General features: G+C 44.9%; 1 protein-coding gene across 5 annotated transcripts in view; it reads left to right on the top strand.

Annotated features, from left to right (window-relative positions):
• The window catches only part of LOC139273181 (utrophin-like), a 476,555-nt gene that overhangs the window by 386,604 nt on the left and 65,955 nt on the right, over positions 1–23,996 (top strand). For all 5 annotated transcript variants that reach the window (XM_070889721.1, XM_070889722.1, XM_070889723.1 and 2 more), the window contains 7 exons: positions 3,969–4,126; positions 7,539–7,705; positions 11,452–11,563; positions 16,008–16,144; positions 18,281–18,319; positions 19,355–19,420; positions 22,446–22,511. In XM_070889721.1, coding sequence (XP_070745822.1) covers positions 3,969–4,126; positions 7,539–7,705; positions 11,452–11,563; positions 16,008–16,144; positions 18,281–18,319; positions 19,355–19,420; positions 22,446–22,511 — 745 coding nt within the window. The remainder of the gene's footprint in view (positions 1–3,968; positions 4,127–7,538; positions 7,706–11,451; positions 11,564–16,007; positions 16,145–18,280; positions 18,320–19,354; positions 19,421–22,445; positions 22,512–23,996) is intronic.

Below are 23,996 nucleotides of genomic sequence, written 5' to 3'. Positions count from 1 at the left end.
ACATATCAAGAAAGACTGGATCAATTGGGCTTGTATTCACTGGAGTCCAGAAAAATGAGAGGGGATCTCATAGAAACGTTTAAAATTCTGACGGGTTTAGACAGGTTAGATGCAGGAAGAATGTTGCCAATGTTGGGGAAGTCCAGAACCAGGGGTCACAGTCTAAGGATAAGGGGTAAGCCATTTAGGACCGAGATGAGGAGAAACTTCTTCACCCAGAGAGTGGTGAACCTGTGGAATTCTCTACCACAGAAAGTTGTTGAGGCCAATTCACTAAATATATTCAAAAAGGAGTTCGATGAAGTCCTTACTACTAGGGGGATCAAGGGGTATGGCGAGAAAGCAGGAAGGGGGTACTGAGGTTGCATGTTCAGCCATGAACTCATTGAATGGCGGTGCAGGCTAGAAGGGCCGAATGGCCCACTCCTGCACCTATTTTCTATGTTTCTATCTCCTGTCTCTACCCCGTTTCAACTCATCCGCTGCGGAAACTCTCATCCTTGCTTTTGGTTATCCAAACTCGACTATTCCAGTGTTCTCCTGGCCAGCTTCCTACCTTCCACCCTCTTTAAACTTGAGCGCTTCTGCTGCCCATATTCTAACCTGTGCCAAGTCGCATTCACCCATAACCTCTCCGGTCATTGGTCTACTTTAGTTCCCAGTCCACCAACACCTTGATTTAAAAATTCTCATCCTTAAGTTCCAATTCATCCATGGTCTCGCCCCTCCAAATCTCTGTAACCTTCCCCAACCCTACAACTCTCCAGGATCTCTGCGTTCCTCAAACACTGGTCTCTTGTCCATTGTTCACTCCCTTCGCCCCACCATTGGTGACTGTGCTTTCAGCTGCCTGATCCTGGGCCCTAAACTCTGCATTTCCATCCATAAACCTCTCCAGGTCTCCTCCTTTCGAGCCCTACTTAAAATCTAGCACTATGACGAAGCTTTTAGTCACCAGTCCTGATGTCCTTTTGTTTTGGTGCCAATTCTTGTCTGATTACATTCCTGTGAGGCGCCTTGGGATGTTTTAGAATGTTAAAGGAGCTACATAAATGCAAGTTGTCCTCATTTTGGAAAGACATCTCCGAGTGCTTTGCAGTGCAGAGAAGAAATAACATGAGCACAGATTGGGAGGGACAAGCAGGTAGCCTGGAATTAGGGAAATGGGTGAAAAGAGCAGATGAAGAGAGGTGTTTTGACAGGAGGGCGGAGATGAGCTGTAAAGAGTTGCGAAGGGCAGGGGCACAGTGATCATCAGAGCAGGCAGAAAGGTGAGACGAGGGCAGGAATCGGGGAGCAGGACAGCAACAGGGGCTGTGGGCAGAAATGTGGGAGGCTGCGGACAGAGATGTGGGGGTGGGGGGGGCTGCAGACAGAGATGTGGGGGGGGGGCTGCGGGCAGGGATGTGATCGGGGAGCGCTGCGGGCAGGGATGTGGGAGGTGGGACTGCGGGCAGAGATGTGGTAGGGGGGGCGCTGCGGGGGGGAGGGGGGGCTGCGGGCATGGATGTGGGGGGGGGGCTGCGGGCAGGGATGTGATGGGGGAGTGCTGCTGGCAGGGATGTGATGGGGGAGTGCTGCGGGCAGGGATGTGGGAGGTGGGACTGCGGGCAGAGATGTCGGGGGGGGTGCGCTGCGGGCATGGATGTGGGGGGGGGGCGGCTGTTGGCAGGGATGTGATGGGGGAGTGCTGCTGGCAGGGATGTGATGGGGGAGCGCTGCGGGCAGGGATGTGGGGGGGTGCTGCGGGCAGGGATGTGGGAGTTGGGGTGGGCAGAAATGTGGGAGGTGGGGCTGCGGGCAGAGATGTGGGAGGGGGGCTGCGGGTAGGGATGTGGGAGGGGGGGCTGTGGGCAGGGATGTTGGGGGATGGGGGGGGCGGCTACAGGCAGGACGGAAGCACGGTGAGCATTTGTGAAATTGAAGCCCACCCATTATTTCACCAGAGTGGCATCACCACTCCCCACATCAGCCCAACTGCAAGGGATTGACAGTTTTCTGCTGAATTGTGTAAAGGTTTCTGTTATGAGGTTTCATCAGTGCTAAAGCATCTCCTGAAACACATTCGCAGGCTAAGCCATTGCCTGAACCTGCTCCTTGTATGGAGAAGTGAAGATGAAGATGGTGTAATTGGGATCAAATTGTTGAACTGTCTCTACATCTTCCAGTTGCCTCTAGCTGTGCCCCATTATTATGTCAGATAATATGCCAATGTACTCAACAAAATAATTGTGGACAAAGTGGAGGATTTAAAGAATGGAGCACTGCAACTTAAAACTCCACTATTATTCTGTGCATTGTAACAATTCTTTTTAAATGAAAGCCAAGTCCAACAATAAATGTGTATGTCCAAAATTTTGTGTGTGTATCTAGAAAACTAACCACTTTGTGTAGTTAGCAAAATTAATTCATCTTTCTGTCAAAAAATTCTGTATGATAATGATGGGGCCTGTACATTGATGTAAACGAGGTGTCAAATTATGCATCATTACGTGATGAGAATTAACTTCCCCATTCAATGCGTGAATAATTGTTATTGAAGAGACATGAAAACTTAGGAGAGTGCCATTTGTACTCCAGGTACAGCGTCGAAAATCCGGAGTTCCAGAATCAGGACTCTGGACCGATCAGTGGCAGGGTTGTCTGGAATCCGCAAGATGTTCCGGAATCCAGACCCGCCAAATCTGCCTACCTCTGGGTCCCGCCGCTGCCTGATCTCTGGCCTCCTCGCCTGCCCACCCGAGCAACACCTTGGCGGGGGGGCCCCGCCCGAACACCTCCTCGGTGGGGCCAGCAGCCCAAACAGCTCCTCGGCAGGGGGACCCCTCTCTCCCCCCCACCCTTTTCTGATGTTCCGAAACCCGGAAATACCTGAACCTGGGCTCGGGTGTTTCCGGATTTATGACGATCGAAAATCCAAAACTGTCTCGGTCCCAAGGGTTCCGGATTCTCAACGCTGCACCATATTATGTTCAATCAAGGCATGTCCTTTTAAAAGTTATATTCACCTTTAATTTTAATTTAAGTACAAAGTGTGTTATGTTATAATTCGGAGCATGCTGTCTGCTGTTGAGTAACCTTGGGAAAGTATCTATTGGTTTTAAAAATATAGTTAAGGATGTGCTTAAGATACTTCTGTAATGTTTTCTATCCAGTTACTGTTTATATTCTAACACTAGTTCGTAGTTCCATGATATTTGCTTGTAAAACATAGTGTAACCAGCTTTTGTGGTGTTCGTTATGAATGAATGTATTTCATAAACTGATCAATGTTTATCAATTCAGTCTAGTTGGCACACTTTGTGAATGTTTTTCTTTGTTGTGTTGCATATGATGACCTGAATTCTGGGGCTAACCATGTGGGGGATCAAAGGGGGCAAGCTTCCGTCCAATTTTTCAGCACATTAATGAGCTACTCGGCTCGCTATGTTATAAATTCACTCATGGGAATAGATAGATTTGGAAGGTGGATTGAAAACAATTATATTACAATTGCAAACTAACTTCATGACCTAAGATTCCATTTAGGTGGCAAGCTCCTCAATCACAACGGTGTTTTGCAATCAAGGCAACACAACAAAAAAATCCTTGCGTTAGAAAGGATGCACATAAGAGCAACAAAATGTAAAAGGGAAGAGAACAAGAAAATATTCGAGCAGTTTAAGCTTTACAATCAAGAAAGAAAGTGGCGAAGAAACTTCCTCAGAGAAGCATACAATATTAAATGGTATCTAAGCAAACATACATTATTATTTCAAAGTAGGCCAAGAACGTAGAACCGGAGGTCATAAAATAGTGAAAAGTAAATTTATACCAGATATCTGATAAAGCTTCTTTACAAAGAGAGAAATTTTTGACATAATTTACCAAGCAAGGTAATCGAGGGAAATACATTGGGTTTACTGAACTCTCAGCTGCCTCTCTGATGATGAGCAAAAACAGTATTTTCCTTATTATTACTTTTGCAGATCTTTTCAAACAAGTAGCCGGACCCACTGATCTGTGTGACCAACGAAGCCTGAGCCTTTTGCTTCATGATGCAGTCCAGATCCCTCGCCAGCTGGGGGAAGTCGCTTCGTTTGGAGGCAGCAACATTGAACCGAGTGTCCGCAGTTGCTTCCAACACGTAAGTGTGCTGTACATCAGTTCCAGTTCTTAATGGACAAAGGCCTACAGCACAAAACTGTTTAAAATCCAACACTAATTTTCAATCAGACAAGCTTAAAAATAGTTCATGGGGAAATGCCACTTTCTGAGGTTAGGGTTGAAGTATGTTATTGGAGCAGAGTGGAGGAAGTTTTGCTCTGTTTTCCGGCTGTGCTATACCTGGCCTGGGAGTGTATGATGCTGACACTGATCACCTTAAATAGAAAGTGTCCCATTCCCCAGAAATGACATCTGTCACTTTGAAAGGTGTAAAAAATGCTTCACAAGATCTAGCAGAGAATATGACTAAGCTACCGACATTTACCAATTGTAAAAAGGGTAAGACTTATTTAAAGAATCCTTTATTTTTTTAAGAAGTGGAGCAGCTTATAACTTTTTGTATTAACCTTTCCACATTCATCTTATTTCCTTATTTTCCGCATTTCATTTTTATTGATGGAGATGACATTCAGTCAATCCATAATTCTATTCAAACATTGTTGTTCCACTAATTTTGGAGCATTTATTGAATGGAATTTTCTCATATTGCTGTTTTCAGCAACAAATGTCTGAGAGGTTTCTAATTGATCTGTTGTTTTCATCACATTGTTAGTCGACTCCTTCGTTTACTCCTCCATCCCACCAATTGGCTGCCTTTGTGTCTCCAGCAGCCACACTGGAGAATTTCCAATTCATGCCCAACTGTGTGTTTAAGTGCAGCCTATCTCTACATTGTCATACACTACGAGAAATATTCACCTCTATCTTTTTGGAAAAGCGTGAGTTGTAGCTGAGACTTACATTTACATAAGAGCCTTATGTCATCTCGGAGAAACATCTAGAAGCCCATCACATAAATTACTTTTTGAAGTACAGTGACTTACGTAGGCAAATGCAGCAGCCAATATGTGCACAGCATGATCCCACAAATAGCAATTAAATAAATTACTCGTAAATCTGTTTTCTGCATGGTGTTGGTTGAGAGAAGAATGTTGGGCTGAACACTGGTAGATTGCTCCCTGCCATTTTTTTCAGAAACTATAGGATCTTTAATGTCCACCTGAAAAGGGAATCTGTTCTTGGTTTAAAGTCTGAGAGACGGCACCTCCGACATTGCTGCACTCCCTCAGTACTGACCTTCCAACCGACAGCGTAACACTCCCTCATTACTGACTTTTCAACAGGGCAGCACTCCCTCAGCACTGCCCCTTCCGACAATGCAGCACACTCTCACTACTGCGGCTCCGACAGTGCTGCGCCCTCTCAGTACTGACCCTCCGACAGTGCTGCACTCTCTCAGTACTGACCCTCCGACAGTGCAGCACTCTCTCAGTACTGACCCTCCGACAGTGCAGCACTCTCTCAGTACTGACCCTCCGACAGTGCAGCACTCTCTCAGTACTGACCCTCCGACAGTGCAGCACTCTCTCAGTACTGACCCTCCGACAGTGCAGCACTCTCTCAGTACTGACCCTCCGACAGTGCAGCACTCTCTCAGTACTGACCCTCCGACAGTGCAGCACTCTCTCAGTACTGACCCTCCGACAGTGCAGCACTCTCTCAGTACTGACCCTCCGACAGTGCAGCACTCTCTCAGTACTGACCCTCCGACAGTGCAGCACTCTCTCAGTACTGACCCTCCGACAGTGCAGCACTCTCTCAGTACTGACCCTCCGACAGTGCAGCACTCTCTCAGTACTGACCCTCCGACAGTGCAGCACTCTCTCAGTACTGACCCTCCGACAGTGCAGCACTCTCTCAGTACTGACCCTCCGACAGTGCAGCACTCTCTCAGTACTGACCCTCCGACAGTGCAGCACTCTCTCAGTACTGACCCTCCGACAGTGCAGCACTCTCTCAGTACTGACCCTCCGACAGTGCAGCACTCTCTCAGTACTGACCCTCCGACAGTGCAGCACTCTCTCAGTACTGACCCTCCGACAGTGCAGCACTCTCTCAGTACTGACCCTCCGACAGTGCAGCACTCTCTCAGTACTGACCCTCCGACAGTGCAGCACTCTCTCAGTACTGACCCTCCGACAGTGCAGCACTCTCTCAGTACTGACCCTCCGACAGTGCAGCACTCTCTCAGTACTGACCCTCCGACAGTGCAGCACTCTCTCAGTACTGACCCTCCGACAGTGCAGCACTCTCTCAGTACTGACCCTCCGACAGTGCAGCACTCTCTCAGTACTGACCCTCCGACAGTGCAGCACTCTCTCAGTACTGACCCTCCGACAGTGCAGCACTCTCTCAGTACTGACCCTCCGACAGTGCAGCACTCTCTCAGTACTGACCCTCCGACAGTGCAGCACTCTCTCAGTACTGACCCTCCGACAGTGCAGCACTCTCTCAGTACTGACCCTCCGACAGTGCAGCACTCTCTCAGTACTGACCCTCCGACAGTGCAGCACTCTCTCAGTACTGACCCTCCGACAGTGCAGCACTCTCTCAGTACTGACCCTCCGACAGTGCAGCACTCTCTCAGTACTGACCCTCCGACAGTGCAGCACTCTCTCAGTACTGACCCTCCGACAGTGCAGCACTCTCTCAGTACTGACCCTCCGACAGTGCAGCACTCTCTCAGTACTGACCCTCCGACAGTGCAGCACTCTCTCAGTACTGACCCTCCGACAGTGCAGCACTCTCTCAGTACTGACCCTCCGACAGTGCAGCACTCTCTCAGTACTGACCCTCCGACAGTGCAGCACTCTCTCAGTACTGACCCTCCGACAGTGCAGCACTCTCTCAGTACTGACCCTCCGACAGTGCAGCACTCTCTCAGTACTGACCCTCCGACAGTGCAGCACTCTCTCAGTACTGACCCTCCGACAGTGCAGCACTCTCTCAGTACTGACCCTCCGACAGTGCAGCACTCTCTCAGTACTGACCCTCCGACAGTGCAGCACTCTCTCAGTACTGACCCTCCGACAGTGCAGCACTCTCTCAGTACTGACCCTCCGACAGTGCAGCACTCTCTCAGTACTGACCTTCCGACAGTGCAGCACTCTCTCAGTACTGACCCTCCGACATTGCAGCACTCCTTCGGTACTGCTTCCCCAAAAGTGCGGCACTCCCTCAGTATTGCCTGTCTGATAGTGCAGTACTCCCTTAGTACTGCTCTAAAGTGTTAGCCTCGATTATGTGCTCATGTCTTGTTGGAATGAGCTTGAACCCACAACCATCTGATTCAGAGACAAGCGTGCTCCCATTAACCATAGGCTAACATTTGCATAAAATACTTAATATTTATGACATTTTAAGAGTACTAATCCAGTAAAATAAAATGGTAGAAGACCCAATATTAATGTATTAGAGAGCAAATTATTGAGGATGGCAGACAATAGACTTCGACTAAATGTTGATGCAGCTGGTATTTCACTTTCCTCTAGGGTCACAACAAACCGGAAATTGATGCTAAACTGTTTGTAGAGTGGATGAGACTGGAGCCTCAGTCCATGGTCTGGCTGCCCGTTCTGCACCGAGTGGCAGCTGCTGAAACTGCAAAACATCAGGCAAAGTGCAACATCTGCAAAGAATGCCCGATCGTAGGCTTTAGGTGAGTCGTGCAACGTAACAGGAAATCATGTGATATCGGGAAATAATTTAACCTTTAAACATTAGTTTGGAAACTTCCAAATTCAGCAAATAATCTAGCAGAAGTAATTAAAAGTCCCAACAAATTCATGGGTCGAAACAGTAATTCAATCTCCACCAATGGTGATGCATAATTTGAGCCATTTTCATCTCAGCTGCGCATCCAGAAACACTGCTGCATAGTGCACTGGTGCTCAAGAGAATCTTACTTTAGAGCTTCAGGACTATGGGGGCATATTAGCTCAAATTAAGTTTAAAGGTGCTTCATCTTAATTTTAGGAGCAGTGGGTGCTGCAGGTTTTTGGTATTTTGATCCCAGCCCCTTTTTTTATTAGTTCCTGGTATGTGAGAGTCATTGGCAAAGCCAGCATTTATTGCCCATTCCTAATTGCCCTTGAGAAGGTGGTGGTGAGCCACTGCCTTGAACCGCTGCAATCAGTGCAGTGAAGGTACTTTCATGATGCTGTTGGGGAGGGAGTTCCAGGATCTTGACCCATTGATGATGAAGGAATGGCGATATGTTTCCAAGTCAGGATGGTGTTTAACTTGGAAAGGAACCTGGAGGTGGTGATGTTACCATACGTCTGCTGCCCTTGTCCTTCTAGGTGATCGAAGTCGTGGGTTTAGGAGATGCTGTTGAAGAAGCCTTGGCGAATTGCTGCAGTGCATCTTAGAACATAAGAACATAAGAATTAGGAACAGGAGTAGGCCATCTAGCCCCTCGAGCCTGCTCCGCCACTCAACAAGATCATGGCTGATCTGGCTGTGGACTCAGCTCCACTTACCCGCCCGCTCCCCATAACCCTTAATTCCCTTATTGGTTAAAAATCTATCCATCTGTGATTTGAATACATTCAATGAGCTAGCCTCAACTGCTTCCCTGGGCAGAGAATTCCATAGATTCACAACCCTCTGGGAGAAGAAATTCCTTCTCAACTCGGTTTTAAATTGGCTCCCCCGTATTTTGAGGCTGTGCCCCCTAGTTCTAGTCTCCCCGACCAGTGGAAACAACCTCTCTGCCTCTATCTTGTCTATCCCTTTCATTATTTTAAATGTTTCTATAAGATCACCCCTCATCCTTCTGAACTCCAACGAGTAAAGACCCAGTCTACTCAATCTATCATCATAAGGTAACCCTTTCATCTCCAGAATCAGCCTAGTGAATCGTCTCTGTACCCACTCCAAAGCTAGTATATCCTTCCTTAAGTAAGGTGACCAAAACTGCACGCAGTACTCCAATTGCGGCCTCACCAATACCCTGTACAGTTGCAGCAGGACCTCCCTGCTTTTGTACTCCATCCCTCTCGCAATGAAGGCCAACATTCCATTCGTCTTCCTGATTACCTGCTGCACCTGCAAACTAACTTTTTGGGATTCATGCACAAGGACCTCCAGGTCCCTCTGCACCGCAGCATGTTGTAATTTCTCCCCATTCAAATAATATTCCCTCTTTTTTTTTTTCCCAAGGTGGATGACCTCACACTTTCCGACATTGTATTCCATCTGCCAAACCTTAGCCCATTCGCTTAACCTATCTAAATCTCTTTGCAGCCTCTCTGTGTCCTCTACACAACCCGCTTTCCCACTAATCTTTGTGTCATCTGCAAATTTTGTTACACTACACTCTGTCCCCTCTTCCAGGTCATCTATGTATATTGTAAACAGTTGTGGTCCCAGCACCGATCCCTGTGGCACACCACTAACCACCGATTTCCACCTGAAAAGGACCCATTTATCCCGACACTCTGCTTTCTGTTAGCCAGCCAATTCTCGATCCATGCTAATACATTTCCTCTGACTCCGCGTACCTTTATCTTCTGCAGTAACCTTTTGTGTGGCACCTTATCGAATGCCTTTTGGAAATCTTGGTACACACTGCAGCCACAGTGCGCTGGTGGTGGAGGGAGTGAATGTTTAAGGTAGCGGATAGGGTGCCAATCATGGCTATTCAGTTTCCCTTCATAATACTATTTGTGTTATAACTAATGACTCATTCTCCAAGTCTGTTTTGACCTTAAGGGTTCCCAGGGCCCTGCCCTTTCTCCTGCTCTGTTTCTTCATATCAGTGACCTCCATTCTTTATCCAATTCTAGCCACTCATTTGTTCATCATTCCACTCTACATTGATCAAGTACCTTCAATTTATGCACCCTCAGTTACCATAAACTCCATTCCATGAAAAATTGGTCCAACCGTGGGTAACAAGAGAAGTTAAAGATAGTATTAGATTAAAGGAAGAGGCTTGTAATGTTGCCAAAAAGAGTAGTAAGCTTGAGGATTGGAAGGATTTTAGAATTCAACAAGGATGACCAAGAAATTGATTGAGAAAAGAGAGAATATGAGAGTAAACTAGCAAGAGACATAAAACAGATTGTAAAAGCTTCTATAGGTATGTAAAAAGGAAGAGATTAGCAAAAATAAACATGGGTCCCTTGCAGAGGCAGGATAAATTATAATGGGGAATAAAGAAATGGCAGAGACATTAAACAAATACTTTGTATCTGTCTTCACTGAAGAAAACACAAAACATTCTGGAAATAGTGGGGAACCAAAGGTATGGTGAGAATGAGGAGTTTAAAGACATTAATATTAATAAAGAAACGGTACTGGAGAATTTAATGGGTTTAAATGCTGACAAATGCCCTGGACCTGATGGCTTTAAAGTCGTGGATACAGAGATAGTGGATGTATTGGTTTTGCTCTTCCAGAATTCCCAAGATTCTAGAATGGGCCCATGGATTGGAATGTAGCAAATGTAACCCCGCAATTCAAGAAATGGAGAGAGAAAACTTGAAACCATAGACCAGTTAGCCTGGCATCAATAGTAGGGAAAGTGCTAGAATCTATTCTTAGGATGTGGTAACAGGGCACTTAGTAAATCATAATCTGATTGGGCAGAGTCAACAGGGATTTATGAAAGGGAAATCGTGTTTTACAAATCTGTTAGGGTTTTTAGAGGTTGTAACTAGCAGGGTAGATAAGGGGGAACTAGTTGATGTACTGTATTTAGAGTTTCAAAAAGCATTCGATAAGGTGCTACATGAGGTTATTACACAAAATTAGGGCTCATGGGATTGGGGGTACTATATTAGCAAGGATAGAGGATTGGTTAACGGGCAGAAAACAGATAGTAGGAATTAACTGGTCATTTCAGGTTGGAAGGCTGTAACTAGTGGGGTACCGCAAAAATCCATGCTTGAGATGCAGATATTTACCATCTAGATCAATGATTTAGATGAGCGGCTGAGTGAAGTGTATCCCAAGTTTGCTGACAATACAAAGCTAGGTGGGAAAGTAAGTTGTGAGGAGGATACAAAGAGGCTGCAAAGGGATATAGACAGGTTAAGTGAGTGGGTAAGAATGTGGCAGATTGAATATAATGTGAAGAGATACAGCCTCACGTGTGTTACAATCAAGCCTCACTGCAGTCCACGACTCAAATTCATCTTTACCAGGATATTAGAGCACTGGCCCTCCTTGCATCTCTGTCTCTTCCCCCTTGTGATTTTCAGTTTCTCAAAATACAAGCTTACATAATTTAATCATTTACCTGTTTCACCTCAATGGACAGAAAAATCTAAACAAATATAGGAGATGGAAGAAAACGTTTAAAAAGTCAAATCGCTTTAGTGATCTGTTTGTGGAGAAGAATGACACTTCATGCAAAGCTTGTTTGACATTTGTTTTTCTGCTTGTTCTCCTCCCCAGGTACCGGAGCCTCAAACACTTCAACTATGACATCTGCCAGAGCTGTTTCTTTTCAGGACGCACAGCAAAGGGACACAAGTTACATTACCCTATGGTGGAGTACTGCACTCCGGTGAGTAATGGATGTTCCACTTTGTAGCACTGTATTGTATGTAACCTGTATGGATTAATCACTGCGAGAGACTTGGGGTTCAGATACAGCTAACTTTAAAAGTAAACACATGGATACGTGTTTTTTACAATGCACTCCTATGCAATTACCACCAGGCATGTATGATATAGGGTATCTGGCAGTACTGACTGAGTGCCAGAAGTAGGTGAAATTGGTGTTATTCTCAGAGAAGTCTCTTGTGCACCCAAGTTCACAGGACAAGATTCAGAATTAACAGCTTTTCTTAATTCCTTCAGTTTTCTGACTTGCGCTGGTATACATTCCCAGAGCCACAGGCCAATCTCCAATATTTCACCCATGCCCATTCTTCATGTGTGACCAGCACAGTAGATTTCAGTTGGCTATTCGATTATGAGAGTGAAGGGCATCACAACCGAGCACTTCAGCAAGACATAAACTAATTACTGGAATGGGCAGACAGTATGAAGTAATACCATTTGGAAGGTAAAACATAGGGTAATACACGCAATATAAAGATGCTAATTGGCATGGATGAACAGAGAAACCTAGGGATTTAAATACATAATTCCCTGAAATGTGAGGCATTTTGATAAAATAATAAAAGGAGGCCAACAGCCTTTTGTTATTACAAATGGGGTATAAGTACAAGAGTAAGGCTATGGGGAAAGGCGGGGGAGTGGGACTAGCTGAATTGCTCTTGCAGAGAGCCAGCATGGGCTCAGTGGGCCAAATGGCCGCCTTCCATACTGTAACCATTCTGTAACCGTTCTGTGATTCTGTAAGTAATACATTTCTATAAAATATGGTTAGATCACAAAGAGTTCTGTGTGCAGCTTTGGGCAACCCTTTATAGAAAGGACATTAAAGCCAGTATAGATTCATCCAAATGATGCCAGGAATAAGAAACTAGAGTAAAGTGGAGATACGATATACTGGGACTATTTCCACTGGAGCAGAGCAGGGTAAAAGGAGATTAAAAGATATTCAAAAATATGTGAAAGCTTTTGGTAGACTAAATAGGGAAAGACTATTTCCTCTGGTTGGGAAGCAGTGGCGCAGGCAGGTAGGTATTCAAACAACCCACCCCCTCCCCAAAACATGTATTTGATTTTTTTTATTGGACTAGTCCTTCCTTAGATCACTTTATAATGCACAAAAACAACAGATGTCCCTCCAGAACTGGTCAGTTCGACCAGTGAAAACCAATTAATCGGCTTGTGCTTCTAAATTTACAGCAGGATATTGCAATGTAAATTAGCAAAGTTCTTGATAGGTTAGCAGCACATAACCAGCACTTGGATTTCATGCTTCAAGAGTTTTTGTCTGACCAGATTTTTTTTTTCTATTCATTTATTTTATTTTAATTGTTAGCTTAGTGGAATAAAAATGTTTCTGTTTGACCCCTATTGTGCAATTCCAATGTGAAAAATAGATCTTGTAAATTAGTTTTGTCTGGTCGTGCAAGTTCATCCAAACACTCGAGACCCCACCCAACGCCCGGAAAAAAAAATGATGCCTACGCCACGACTGGGGAGTAATGATGAGGGGTCGTCAATTTGAAATCATCAGTAAAAGAGTGTAGAGAGAGGTTAGGGAAAATTTGTTTGGGGCCAAGAGATAATTGGAGCAGGGAATGTTTCACCACAGGGAGTGGTTGAGGCAAAGACCATTGCAATTTTCAAAGAAAAATTGGATAAATATTTAAAGCAGAGAAAGACATAAGGCAATGGGGAAAGCAGGCCAGCTCTAGCAAAGAGCCTGCAAAAGCAAATGGCCTCCTTCCATGTTGTAATCTCTCTTTCTAATCCTGTCATCATCTGAGATCCACACGCATGTCCCTCGCAGCAGAAATGCTGACCGATTCCTCCATACGCCCTCCCCCAGCAGGAGTGCTGGCGCCAGTTATAAGAAAGGACAAACTTGGATTTGTATAGCATCGCTCACAGCGTTTCACAATTAATGGATTACTTTTGAAGTGCAGTCACTGTTGTTAGGTAGGCAAACACAGCAGTTAAGATGCATATAGAAAGATTTCATAAACAGCAAATTAGATGAATGTTTTTTGGTGGTGGTGCTTGTAGTGCCCGAGCTAAGTAAGTGCACAATGGGAATCAAGCTTGAGACTTTCCTGATCCATGCTAAGCGTGGGTATGTCTGAAACAACAGCTATGACTGAGCGTTAATGAAGCTGGGAGTTTTCCAAGCCATTGTCACAGATTGTGGATTACTGGCTTAGATTATAAAATCATAGAATGTTACAGCACAGAAGGAGGTCATTCGGCCTGTGCTGAATGGATAATTGTACCTGGTCTGGTTGAGCAAAAATGCACTGTTGTTTAAATAATCAGCCCTTCAATCAGAAAGGCCACTGATTTGAATCTTGGAGCTGCCTGCCAATTGAAATTACTTAGATGGCTGGTTTCCGGGCTTGACCACGAAATGGAGAATTCTGTGGATACAAGGCCTTGTATCTTAAGGAGAGCAAAGAAATAGTGTTGCTTGAAGGGGAATGACAGAAGTTCACACCTTCATCTTTGTGGAATGTGGTTCTTTTGGTTCTCCTGTCACTGTGGTTCTAAGAGAAAGGACAGTCTGCCTTTGTCAAGTGCCTGATATCAGTGGCGGTGATGCATGGAAAGGTAAGGTCATGTTCGTTTGTGTCCCATGCATACTGGCAATCCAGCTGTTAAAATGTACAATACATTGCTGTACTGTGACTGGGCAAGGTTAACCATTTAATCTCAAAGAAGATATTCATGGGACAGTGCATTGGTGTTACTGACATTGTATGGCTAGGAGGTAGGTGAAGTGAGTTATAGCTTGGACTTTTTTTTCCCCCAACACTTGTCTTGTGATTATAGCTAGACAAGTTTGTATAAACATGGCATCTCCTATGAACCAAAATCTGTGTCTTTGAATGTACCATTTATGGATAAGTGTTCCCTGGTTCAGCAGTTAACCCCTAATCATCATATGTTGCTCATGGGCGAATATATGGGAAACCCACCAGAATTTCATGTCCTTGCTGATAGGCAGAATAAATATCCGAACAGTTCACTGTATGGGCTAAAACTGCTCAGTCAGATTTATATATGTTCAATAATACACAGAAGCAAAAAGAAAGTGAAAGAAAGAGCAAAAGTGCAGTGCAGCCAGTCATTTGTTATGTAGGCAAACATATCAGCCAATATGCACACAGCAACAGTACAACATCAGCAAAATAGAATCAGATCACCAGACAATAATTATGCTTTTACAGATTATGTCTGGTGAATAACAGAACCTTTGAATGAAAGTCAGGTTCACCTTGAACATAACTTCAGGATGCCATGTCGTACCTGGATGATGGGAAATCCAATTCATCCATGGAGTTCAGATCTTTTCTCGGTATTAATGTTGGGTAACCAGAGCTGTGACTTATTCATATTAACAGTCACCTTTTCGAAGTGAACAAACTGAGAGTTTAACGTAATTTAATGGATCTTACCCTCATGAGGTGCAGTGTTAATGTCTGGATGTTGCTGTTTCCGACATACACTTCCCCATAACATGATTCCAATTAAATATATTGAATATGATCAATATGTCTAATTACATGTAGCCAGTTACATATATTGGTAGATTCGTGGGCGAAGGTGCAGCGAATGAGGGTACGGGGCCCAGAAGAGCCAAGGGCCCGGGGCAGCACGGGCCTGCCCACACTGCGATATGTGTGCGAACTAAGTCCGTGCAGCAGAGCAGGTCTCCAGTCGTCCTGGTTCAACCCTTGCCATTGGATAAAGGCCTAGCTCTGTCGAGCCCATGTGGTGGCTGATGTGCAACGGTCACCACACGTTAAAAAAATCCACACACAGGCATCTTCCACCCCCTCAACTGGAGTTCAGAACTGGAACATTGGGTCCTTCATTGAAACATCTGTGAACTCATGTGGAAGCAAGTCATCCTCGTTCGAGGGACCACCTATGATGATGAGATCAGATTGGATATCCTGTGCTGAGATGTAAATGGTGCATGAACGATGAAGGGAAAAGCTGACAATTAGTGGTATTTGTGTAAGAATAATGTTGCATTCTCCTGGTTTAAAACAATTCCCAAACTTGAATGAAAACGGTATCGGTTTCTCAGTTAAAACATCTGCTCATCCCTACCTTGTACTGTTTCTGTGGTTTATTAAAACTGAATGAAAACTCAGTGCCAGCTTAATTATCCATAACTGATCATTCTGGCATATCTAATCCTGTGTCATACTCTTACAGGTTTTATTAAGAGAAGTTCAGCTTGATCCTCAGGTGCTCACTCTTTCATTTCCCATCACTAAAGTCCAGGAAATGCAACTGTGTAGTTCGCATGTGAATGGGTGAATTGAATGGATTGCTTCATGTTAATTCTTAATTCAATTTAAAAATGTATTTTACACTTTTAGACAACATCAGGTGAAGATGTACGTGATTTCACCAAGGTGCTGAAAAATAAGTTCAGATCAAAGAAGTACTTTGCCAAACATCCCCGACTGGGTTACTTGCCAGTGCAGACAGTCCTAGAAGGTGAAAACCTCGAGATGTAAGTTTGACCACAAGATTTGCTAATGTACAAATTCCCATTGATGGAATGACCAGTGTTGCTGTGCAGTTCATCTTGCAGTTTAGAGGGAGAAGGAAATTTGTCATTGTTTTTTTTACAAATTGCACAATGCAGCAATGAATAGGCCATTAGATGGAAGCACTGGCCCACTTTATACTCGCCTCCAAAATGACAGTCATTCACCCAGAGAGTATATCTACTAAGGGCAGGTTAATACTGTCATTGACAGCAACGTGTAACCTTGCTAGTTATATTTATACCATAGCCTCCAGATCTATGAGACTGCCATCTATGGGTTATAACATTTTTATTTCTGCTGGTGTTATGCTATATGTGGCCAAGAAGCAGCAAGACTAAGTGAACGGACAGTTGTGCTGATGTCCACAGCGAACGACTGGGCTCATGTGCTGATGCTGCTTGTCTGACCACCTCTACAACCACAAATGGCACCAATATTGCCAGAGCACTGTCCTTCAAATGTAACCCCAGTAACAAATTCTAAATCACCAGCATATTATTTTAAAACTTAAATAATTTAAATGTTTAACTTAATAATAGATAACCGAGCTGACGAGTGTAGCTGAGCCTTACAAGGCAGAAGTCCCAGGCTTGATTCCCAGCCTCTGTTCAGTTGTCAGGAGCCCATATCCCTGGGTTGGAAAGAGGGAACTCAACCAGCGTAAAAATTGTTTAGTGATATCCGAAAGAAATCACATGCAAACCGAGTGGCCAGGTTCGGTTGTGATTCCCCAGTGAATGAATAGCTGGATGGCACTCGTTGTCCAGGTTCAAACATGAACAATAGTCATATTAGTAAGCGAGTGCAGAGCATCCATAGGAGAGCTGCCCGGCAACAAGTTAACACCTTCAGGAAAGGGGAGATGGGGGATGTTCGGCAAAACAAATCTGTGCTGATTAACACAGAAAACGTGTTGGGGTCTTGTTGTGTATTGGATTTATTTGTTCATTCGCAATTTTTGTGCCTCGCGTGCTACTCAGGTTTGCTCATTGGTTAGGTATCCCTTCCTATCTGTATATGTACTGAAGGGATGTTTTTGACACTATTCCCCAATAGGTGGATAAATCCTGAATCAGAATAGCAAGATCTATTGGTATCAGTGACTTGAGAGAAATGGGAATTAATGGGCAAATGGAATTAACCTTTATCTCTGGACCCAAGACTCCACAGCATGCGACCACAAAGACATAAGCTTGGACACCTCTGTGATGCAGGATCAGGCTTGGCGATATTAGTGGTTTGAGTGGGTAGTGCATGAGGTTACATTATCTAAAAGATAGCGTGAGCATCAATGGACCTGATGATGCTTTTGGATGTCCATACGTAAAATTTAGAACTAAAAAAACAGCTGTATTTATTGGGTGGGCAGTCATAGTGTTACAGAGGGCTACAATATTCAGGTTGCTGTGTGGGATACTGAGGGAGAAACAAGTGTCCATGTCCTGCACCATCTGGGAGAAGTGCCTGCTGACAGGCACATGCTTCATTACAGGAAGGAAATTTCCATATCTATGGCAGACAGAGACTCGTATCGAAGCTGATCACAAAGCAGCACTGATGGGGTTGCTCCTGCCCTGCTGTTTGAAGTAATAAGTGTTTTGATGGCCCGAGCTAGAAATGTAAAAGTATTTAATTTAGTTAGTAGCAGTTCAGAAGAGAATGGCATGTAGAGGCTGCTGGTTTGGTACTGGGCTGTTCAGGCTAGGAAGATCTGAAGTTCAGTACCTGGTCTGTGCGAGAGAAGTAAAAGGAAGGAACACAAACAACCCAAAAATGCAGAGTCGAGGAAGAAAAATCACTAGAATATAAAAATAGCAGAACAGAAAGTATATCAATACTTTTCAAAAGTATATTAAGAAATTAAAATTATCAATTTTCCCAAAGGCACAAAAAATCAAAGTTGTCCAATTATGCTTGGTGACGATAGGTACTGTTGACAGTTATTTATTCTGCAGCTGCTTTCTTAGTTTGAGTCCATGCTGATGCATAACATGTGGGCTGAGGTTATCGTTCTGCTTTATCAAGATTAAGCCTTTCACCATTTTTTTAAGTTGCATTAACGATGTTCTGTGGTTTCCTCCTATTTTCTCTCGCAGACCTGTCACACTCATCAGTATGTGGCCCGAGCAGTATGAGTGAGTATACGCATCTTCTATCCTGCGTGCCAAATGGATGATCTCACCCGTACAGTAGTTTGTTGCTGTGTTAACCATACTTACTATGTAACAGCATCTAGTCGGGTAGTTCAGTCAGGCGATTTGATTGTCTACAGTGGGGACCATAGGAATAACTACTTTGTTTCCTGAGACAGACAGACCTCCTAACTTGGAAGTGATGTAGTTCTTCCTCGGTTAGAATGAACTGGAGAACTTATCATCTCCCTGTTATGCTTTCTGTTTATATAACCAACACGATTATTTTGAGAATTATCTCATTTATATTTAATAGAAAATGATCATAAAGCACAGATGATGCTTTAATATTCCGTCTTGTATTATGTAAACTGTCTCCCTCCTTTCCCAAATCCCCATTCCCCAAAAGCAAAATTGGACACCATTTTGAACAAGAATTATTGCTACCATAAATATGGGGGTCTGGAACTCACTGCCTGAAAGGGTAGTAGAGGCAGAAACCCTCATCACATTTAAAAAGTACATGGATTATGTACTGGAAGTGCTGTAACCTACAGGGCAACGGTCCAAGAGCCGGAAAGTGGGATTAGGCTGGATAGCAGTTTTTTGACTGGTACAGACAAGATGGGCTGAATGGCCTCCTGTGCCATAAATTTCTATGAAATTTGTGGAGATATTCCAACCCTCCAATGTTGCATCCTTCAAGAGCAAGATGTGAAGCTGAACTGATCAGCATTGTAACTCCTGAATATACTTCAAAGATTTACCATAAGCCACTGTACAGAAAGAAAATGCCATTCTTTTCCACTTCCATTCTGTGCGACAAGCCATGAAAAGTACGGCTCAGCTGTTTAAAACACTTTGATTAAAGGCGGTTTACACTGGTAATGAGATTGAGAGTTATTTCAACTTATGATACTTCTATTCCGGTAGACTGGGATAACCTCACTTCTTTAATTTACATAATAAAGCATCATTGCCATTTTGATATTTTTAACAGAAATGTTAGCTATCTTATATTTTACTATTTGTCTCCAGCCCTACACAGTCTCCACAACTGTCCCAAGATGACACGCATTCCAGGATAGAACATTATGCCAACAGGTAAGAAAAAATTAACAACTGCTTCAGTGAACTTCTGATTTTCTCTAGGATGTGTAATGATGAAACTGGTTTCTGTCATGATCCAAATGCAACATTGCCCAAGTTTTCATAAATCCTACTGTTGGTCAAAAATTAGATTTGGTCTCAAATCAATTGTTAAACCTATGAAGTCAAGAAACATGACAGCAAGCTTGCCATTACCGAGTTATCGCCCTCTGTTTTAATTTGGCCTGAAATTTGATCAAATACTATCCATCATGAATTTCCAAATAGCGTATTCCATTGCCTCCAGCTTTTTGACAAGACATTACCAGAATAATAATGTCAGAAGGGCTTTCACCTGAACAGAATAAACATTATTGAATCTTAGAATATTATAACACAGCAGGAGGCTATTCGGCCTGTCGTGTCTGTGCCAGCTCTTTGAAAGAGCTGTCCAATTTAATCCCACTCCTCTTTCCCCATAACCCTGCAAATTAGTCCTCTTCAAGTACATGTCTAATTACCTTTCCTATGCAATCTGACTACATCACCCTTTCAGATAGTGCGTTCCAGATCATCATAACCTTCTTTGAAAACATTTCTCCTCATTTCCCCACTCGATCTTTTGCTCATTATTTTAACTCTATGACCTCTGACTACCGATCCAGTTTCTCCCTACTTGCTTTATCAAAACCCCTCATAATTTTAATTACCTCTGTTAGGTCTCACCTTCTCTGCTCTATGAAGAACAATCCCAGCTTCTCCAATCTCTCCTCAACTGTGAAGTCTTTCATCCTTAGTTTCAACCTGGTAAACCTCCTCTGTACCTTCTCCAAGGCCTTGACATCATTCCTAAAATGTGTGCCCAGAATTGTGCACAATACTCCACTTGGGGCCTAACCAGTGATTTCCTTGTTTTGTATTCAATGTCTCTATTTACAAAGCCAAGTATCCCATGCGTTTTCTTAACCACCTTATCAACCTGCCCTGCCATCTTTAAAGATTTGTGAATATGTATCCCCAAGTTCCTCTGCTCTTGTATTCCCCCCCCCTCAAAATAGTACCATTTAGATTATACTGGCTCTCTATGTTGTTCCTCCCAAAGTGAATCAAGTACCAAGTGAAAAGACAAGCTTTTCTCATGATAACTGAGGCCACGACTTTTTTTGGCTTCATGTATGTAAAATAATTAGGAACTTGTTCATGAGTTTTCTGCTTTGAGTCTTGTGCAAAATCCCAATTTGATGGAGAATCCAATTTATGAGTGCAACAGGATGACTTGTTGGCAAATCTTTCATTGGCTGCAAGAAGATATGTGAAAAGTGGCTCAGGTTGGCATGGAAACCTGGCTGCCAGTCTCCCATTCTCTTCCCCCGCCCCCACCATGTTTCTCTTGGCAATCCAGCTAAATTGAAAACACATTGTTGGGGTAAAGCCCCTGTCATTAACCACAAGGTAGCTGACATCAGACTTGGTACTTGAATAGGCTACCTGGTCTTCATTAAACAAGCACAAACTCCATCCCTAGTGATTGAAGAATGGACACCAGAAGTTAAGCCTGCTTTTAGTGATTCCAGCAATACAAATGTTCTTGTTGAAAAGAAGAGCCGTTGAGTAATGCTGACAGTAGGTTTCTGAGTGAAGCAGTGGCATTGGTTGTAATGAACTGAATTAAATTAACACAATGCGCCTGCACATCTTTGAATGGTGATGCTAAAGGGATGTCTATCCCTATAAAATGTTTAAAGCTCTGTGATGGCTTTTGCTTTATGCATACCCCAGTCTTGCTGCTGTCAAAAACTTGCAGTCGACATTTTCGATTTCTCATTAGAGACTGAATTGCTGAAACTGACTTTTTGCTGGAAGCAGTGTGTTTGGCCATTCATAGGGATGGTGAAAAATGAATCTTTGTGGCTTAGACTTTAGTGTGCTAGCTGTAAATGTCAACTATGTTTAAATGTTTTATATATTGCAGTAGATGTTAACTATTTCTGTCCTCTGCAGGATTTGTAGGTAATTAATTTTATTGATTTACAGTATGTGACTTTTTTTTGATAATTTTTCATTTTAGAACCCCCAAAAGCAAAAAAAAACTTTTGAACTTAACTGAAAAAGGTGGACAATTCCAATTGAAAGATTTCAAAAGATTAGACATCTGGGCCTGGATTACAATCCAGCCCAGAGTAATGGGATTGAAGTCTTTTCTATCCGTTGTTTATACAGGTCCAACGTGAAATGAGATTGTGCTGTCGGAATTCAGTTCACAGTAAGCATGGGCCCATAGCACCAATGTTTGTCATGTCCCCAGTCTGGAGCTCAGTTTGAGTTTTACACAAGGAGAAATATCATGTTGGTACAGTGAAGGGATGGAGATGAGGGAGAAAGTGTTTTTCTGATGTTGGCTCAGAGTGAGGAAGCTTAAATCTTCATCTAACTTGTGTTATACCTGACCCTGGGTGTGCTGATGCTGACACTAGTGGGGGAATTTTAACATAGGTGAGCAGGTGGGAGTGAGTGCGGGTGGGGAGTTAAATGCGGGAAAATTGGAAATATGTCGGAAAGCTGGCTCCATCTCGCCAATGTTCAGGTTTTACCTGAGGTAGGACAAGGGATGGGCAGCCAATCTGCTTCCATCAGGTCTACAGGTAAAAATTCTGGCTATGGTGCCTAAAATGGAAAGTGTTCCATTCCTCAGTACTTACCCCACCATTAATCAACATAAAGTTCATACACAAGTATCAAAAGGTTTCAGCTTAGTATTAAAGAGGAACATTTCTCATGAAAAGTTGTTTGTGCCACCCTGACCTAAAGAGAAATGCATCACTTATACAAGATGAGCAAAAGCCTTGCCCCTCTTCTGGGTTGGGTTGGCCAAATGTAAATTCAATTACCCTTAAAACAGATCAGGATTTCCATGACTTCAGTTGGAGCTGCTCTTTAAAGCTTGAACAATAATAGAAGCTAAGTGTAATTTTTATTACACTTGGTTTAATTCTGATTGTTTACTGGAATCTAACGACATAATGTGACACCTTTTATTCAGGTTGGCACAGATGGAGAGAACGAACGGCTCTCTGCTTACAGACAGCAGCTCAACCACAGGAAGTGTGTAAGTAATTTGAACAATTAGAAGTGGAAAAAGTGACACAAAATATGATTTATATTGTTTACCACTTGCAGGTCCTCTGGAGTCGGGCGCGGCGCAGCACGAGCTGTAGGGGCGGAGCTAGGTCCCTGCGCTGAAAACAGTGCCCACTGTAGCGCGCATGTGCAGTAGCTCCAGGCGCCCAAAACTGTGTGGGAGGGGCCCGAAGCACGCAGCCCTTAGCCCTGGCCGAATGGCCTCACTGGGGCTGCGAGCATAAGGCTGCTTCCTCCCGACCCGACTCGACTCCCGCTTCCCCCTCCCACGCCCCCGGACCCGACCCGACCCAACCTGACCTCCCTCCCTCCGTCCCCAACACGAACTGACCCGACCTGACCTCCCTCTGCCCCCACCCCCCTGACCCGAACCGAACCTACCTGACTCGCGCTCCCTCCCTCCCTATCCGAACCAACCCGACCACCTTCCTCCCCCCCCCCCCCTCCCGACCCGACCCGCGCTTCTGATCCCGACCCCGACCCGCGTTCCCCCCGATCCGACTCCGGACCCGACCCGACCCGACCCACGCTCCCCCGGACCCGACCCGACCCAATGCCACCTACCTGTAAATCTGGTGCTGGGGACGGGTTCTGCCCGAAGTCTTGGGCCCGGTCCGTTCAGCCTCCCTCCCCCTTCTCCTTTCACCCCCCTTCTCCTTTCCCACCCCCCCTTCTCCTTTCCCTCCTCCTTTCGCTCCCACCTCCTTCCCCCCCTCCTTTTCCCCCTTCGACTTCCCTTCTCTTCTCCCCCCCCCATTCTCCTCTACCCCCCCCATTCTCCTCTACCCCCCCATTCTCCCCCCCCCCATTCTCCTCTACCCCCCCATTCTCCTCTACCCCCCCCATTCTCCTCTACCCCCCCCATTCTCCTCTACCCCCCCCATTCTCCTCTACCCCCCCCATTCTCCTCTACCCCCCCCATTCTCCTCTACCCCCCCCATTCTCCTCTACCCCCCCCATTCTCCTCTACCCCCCCCATTCTCCTCTACCCCCCCATTCTCCTCTACCCCCCCCATTCTCCTCTACCCCCCCATTCTCCTCTACCCCCCCATTCTCCTCTACCCCCCCCATTCTCCTCTACCCCCCCCATTCTCCTCCCCCCATTCTCCTCTACCCCCCCCATTCTCCTCTACTCCCCCCATTCTCCTCTACTCCCCCCATTCTCCTCTACCCCCCCCATTCTCCTCTACCCCCCCCATTCTCCTCTACCCCTCCCATTCTCCTCTCTCCCCCCCTCCTTCTCCTCTCTTCCCCCCCCCTTCTCCTCTCCCCCCCCCTTCTCCTCTCCCCCCCCCCTTCTCCTCTTCCCCCCCCTTCTCCTCTTCCCCCCCCTTCTCCTCTTCCCCCCCCCCCTTCTCCTCTCCCCCCCCTTCTCCTCTCCCCCCCCCTTCTCCTCCCCCCCCCTTCTCCTCTCCCCCCCTTCTCCTCTCCCCCCCCCCTTCTCCTCTCCCCC

This window comes from Pristiophorus japonicus, chromosome 9 (genome assembly GCF_044704955.1).
Source record: "Pristiophorus japonicus isolate sPriJap1 chromosome 9, sPriJap1.hap1, whole genome shotgun sequence".
In the NCBI taxonomy this organism is placed as follows: Eukaryota; Metazoa; Chordata; class Chondrichthyes; family Pristiophoridae; genus Pristiophorus; species Pristiophorus japonicus.
This window is presented reverse-complemented; position numbering and strand designations above follow the sequence as displayed.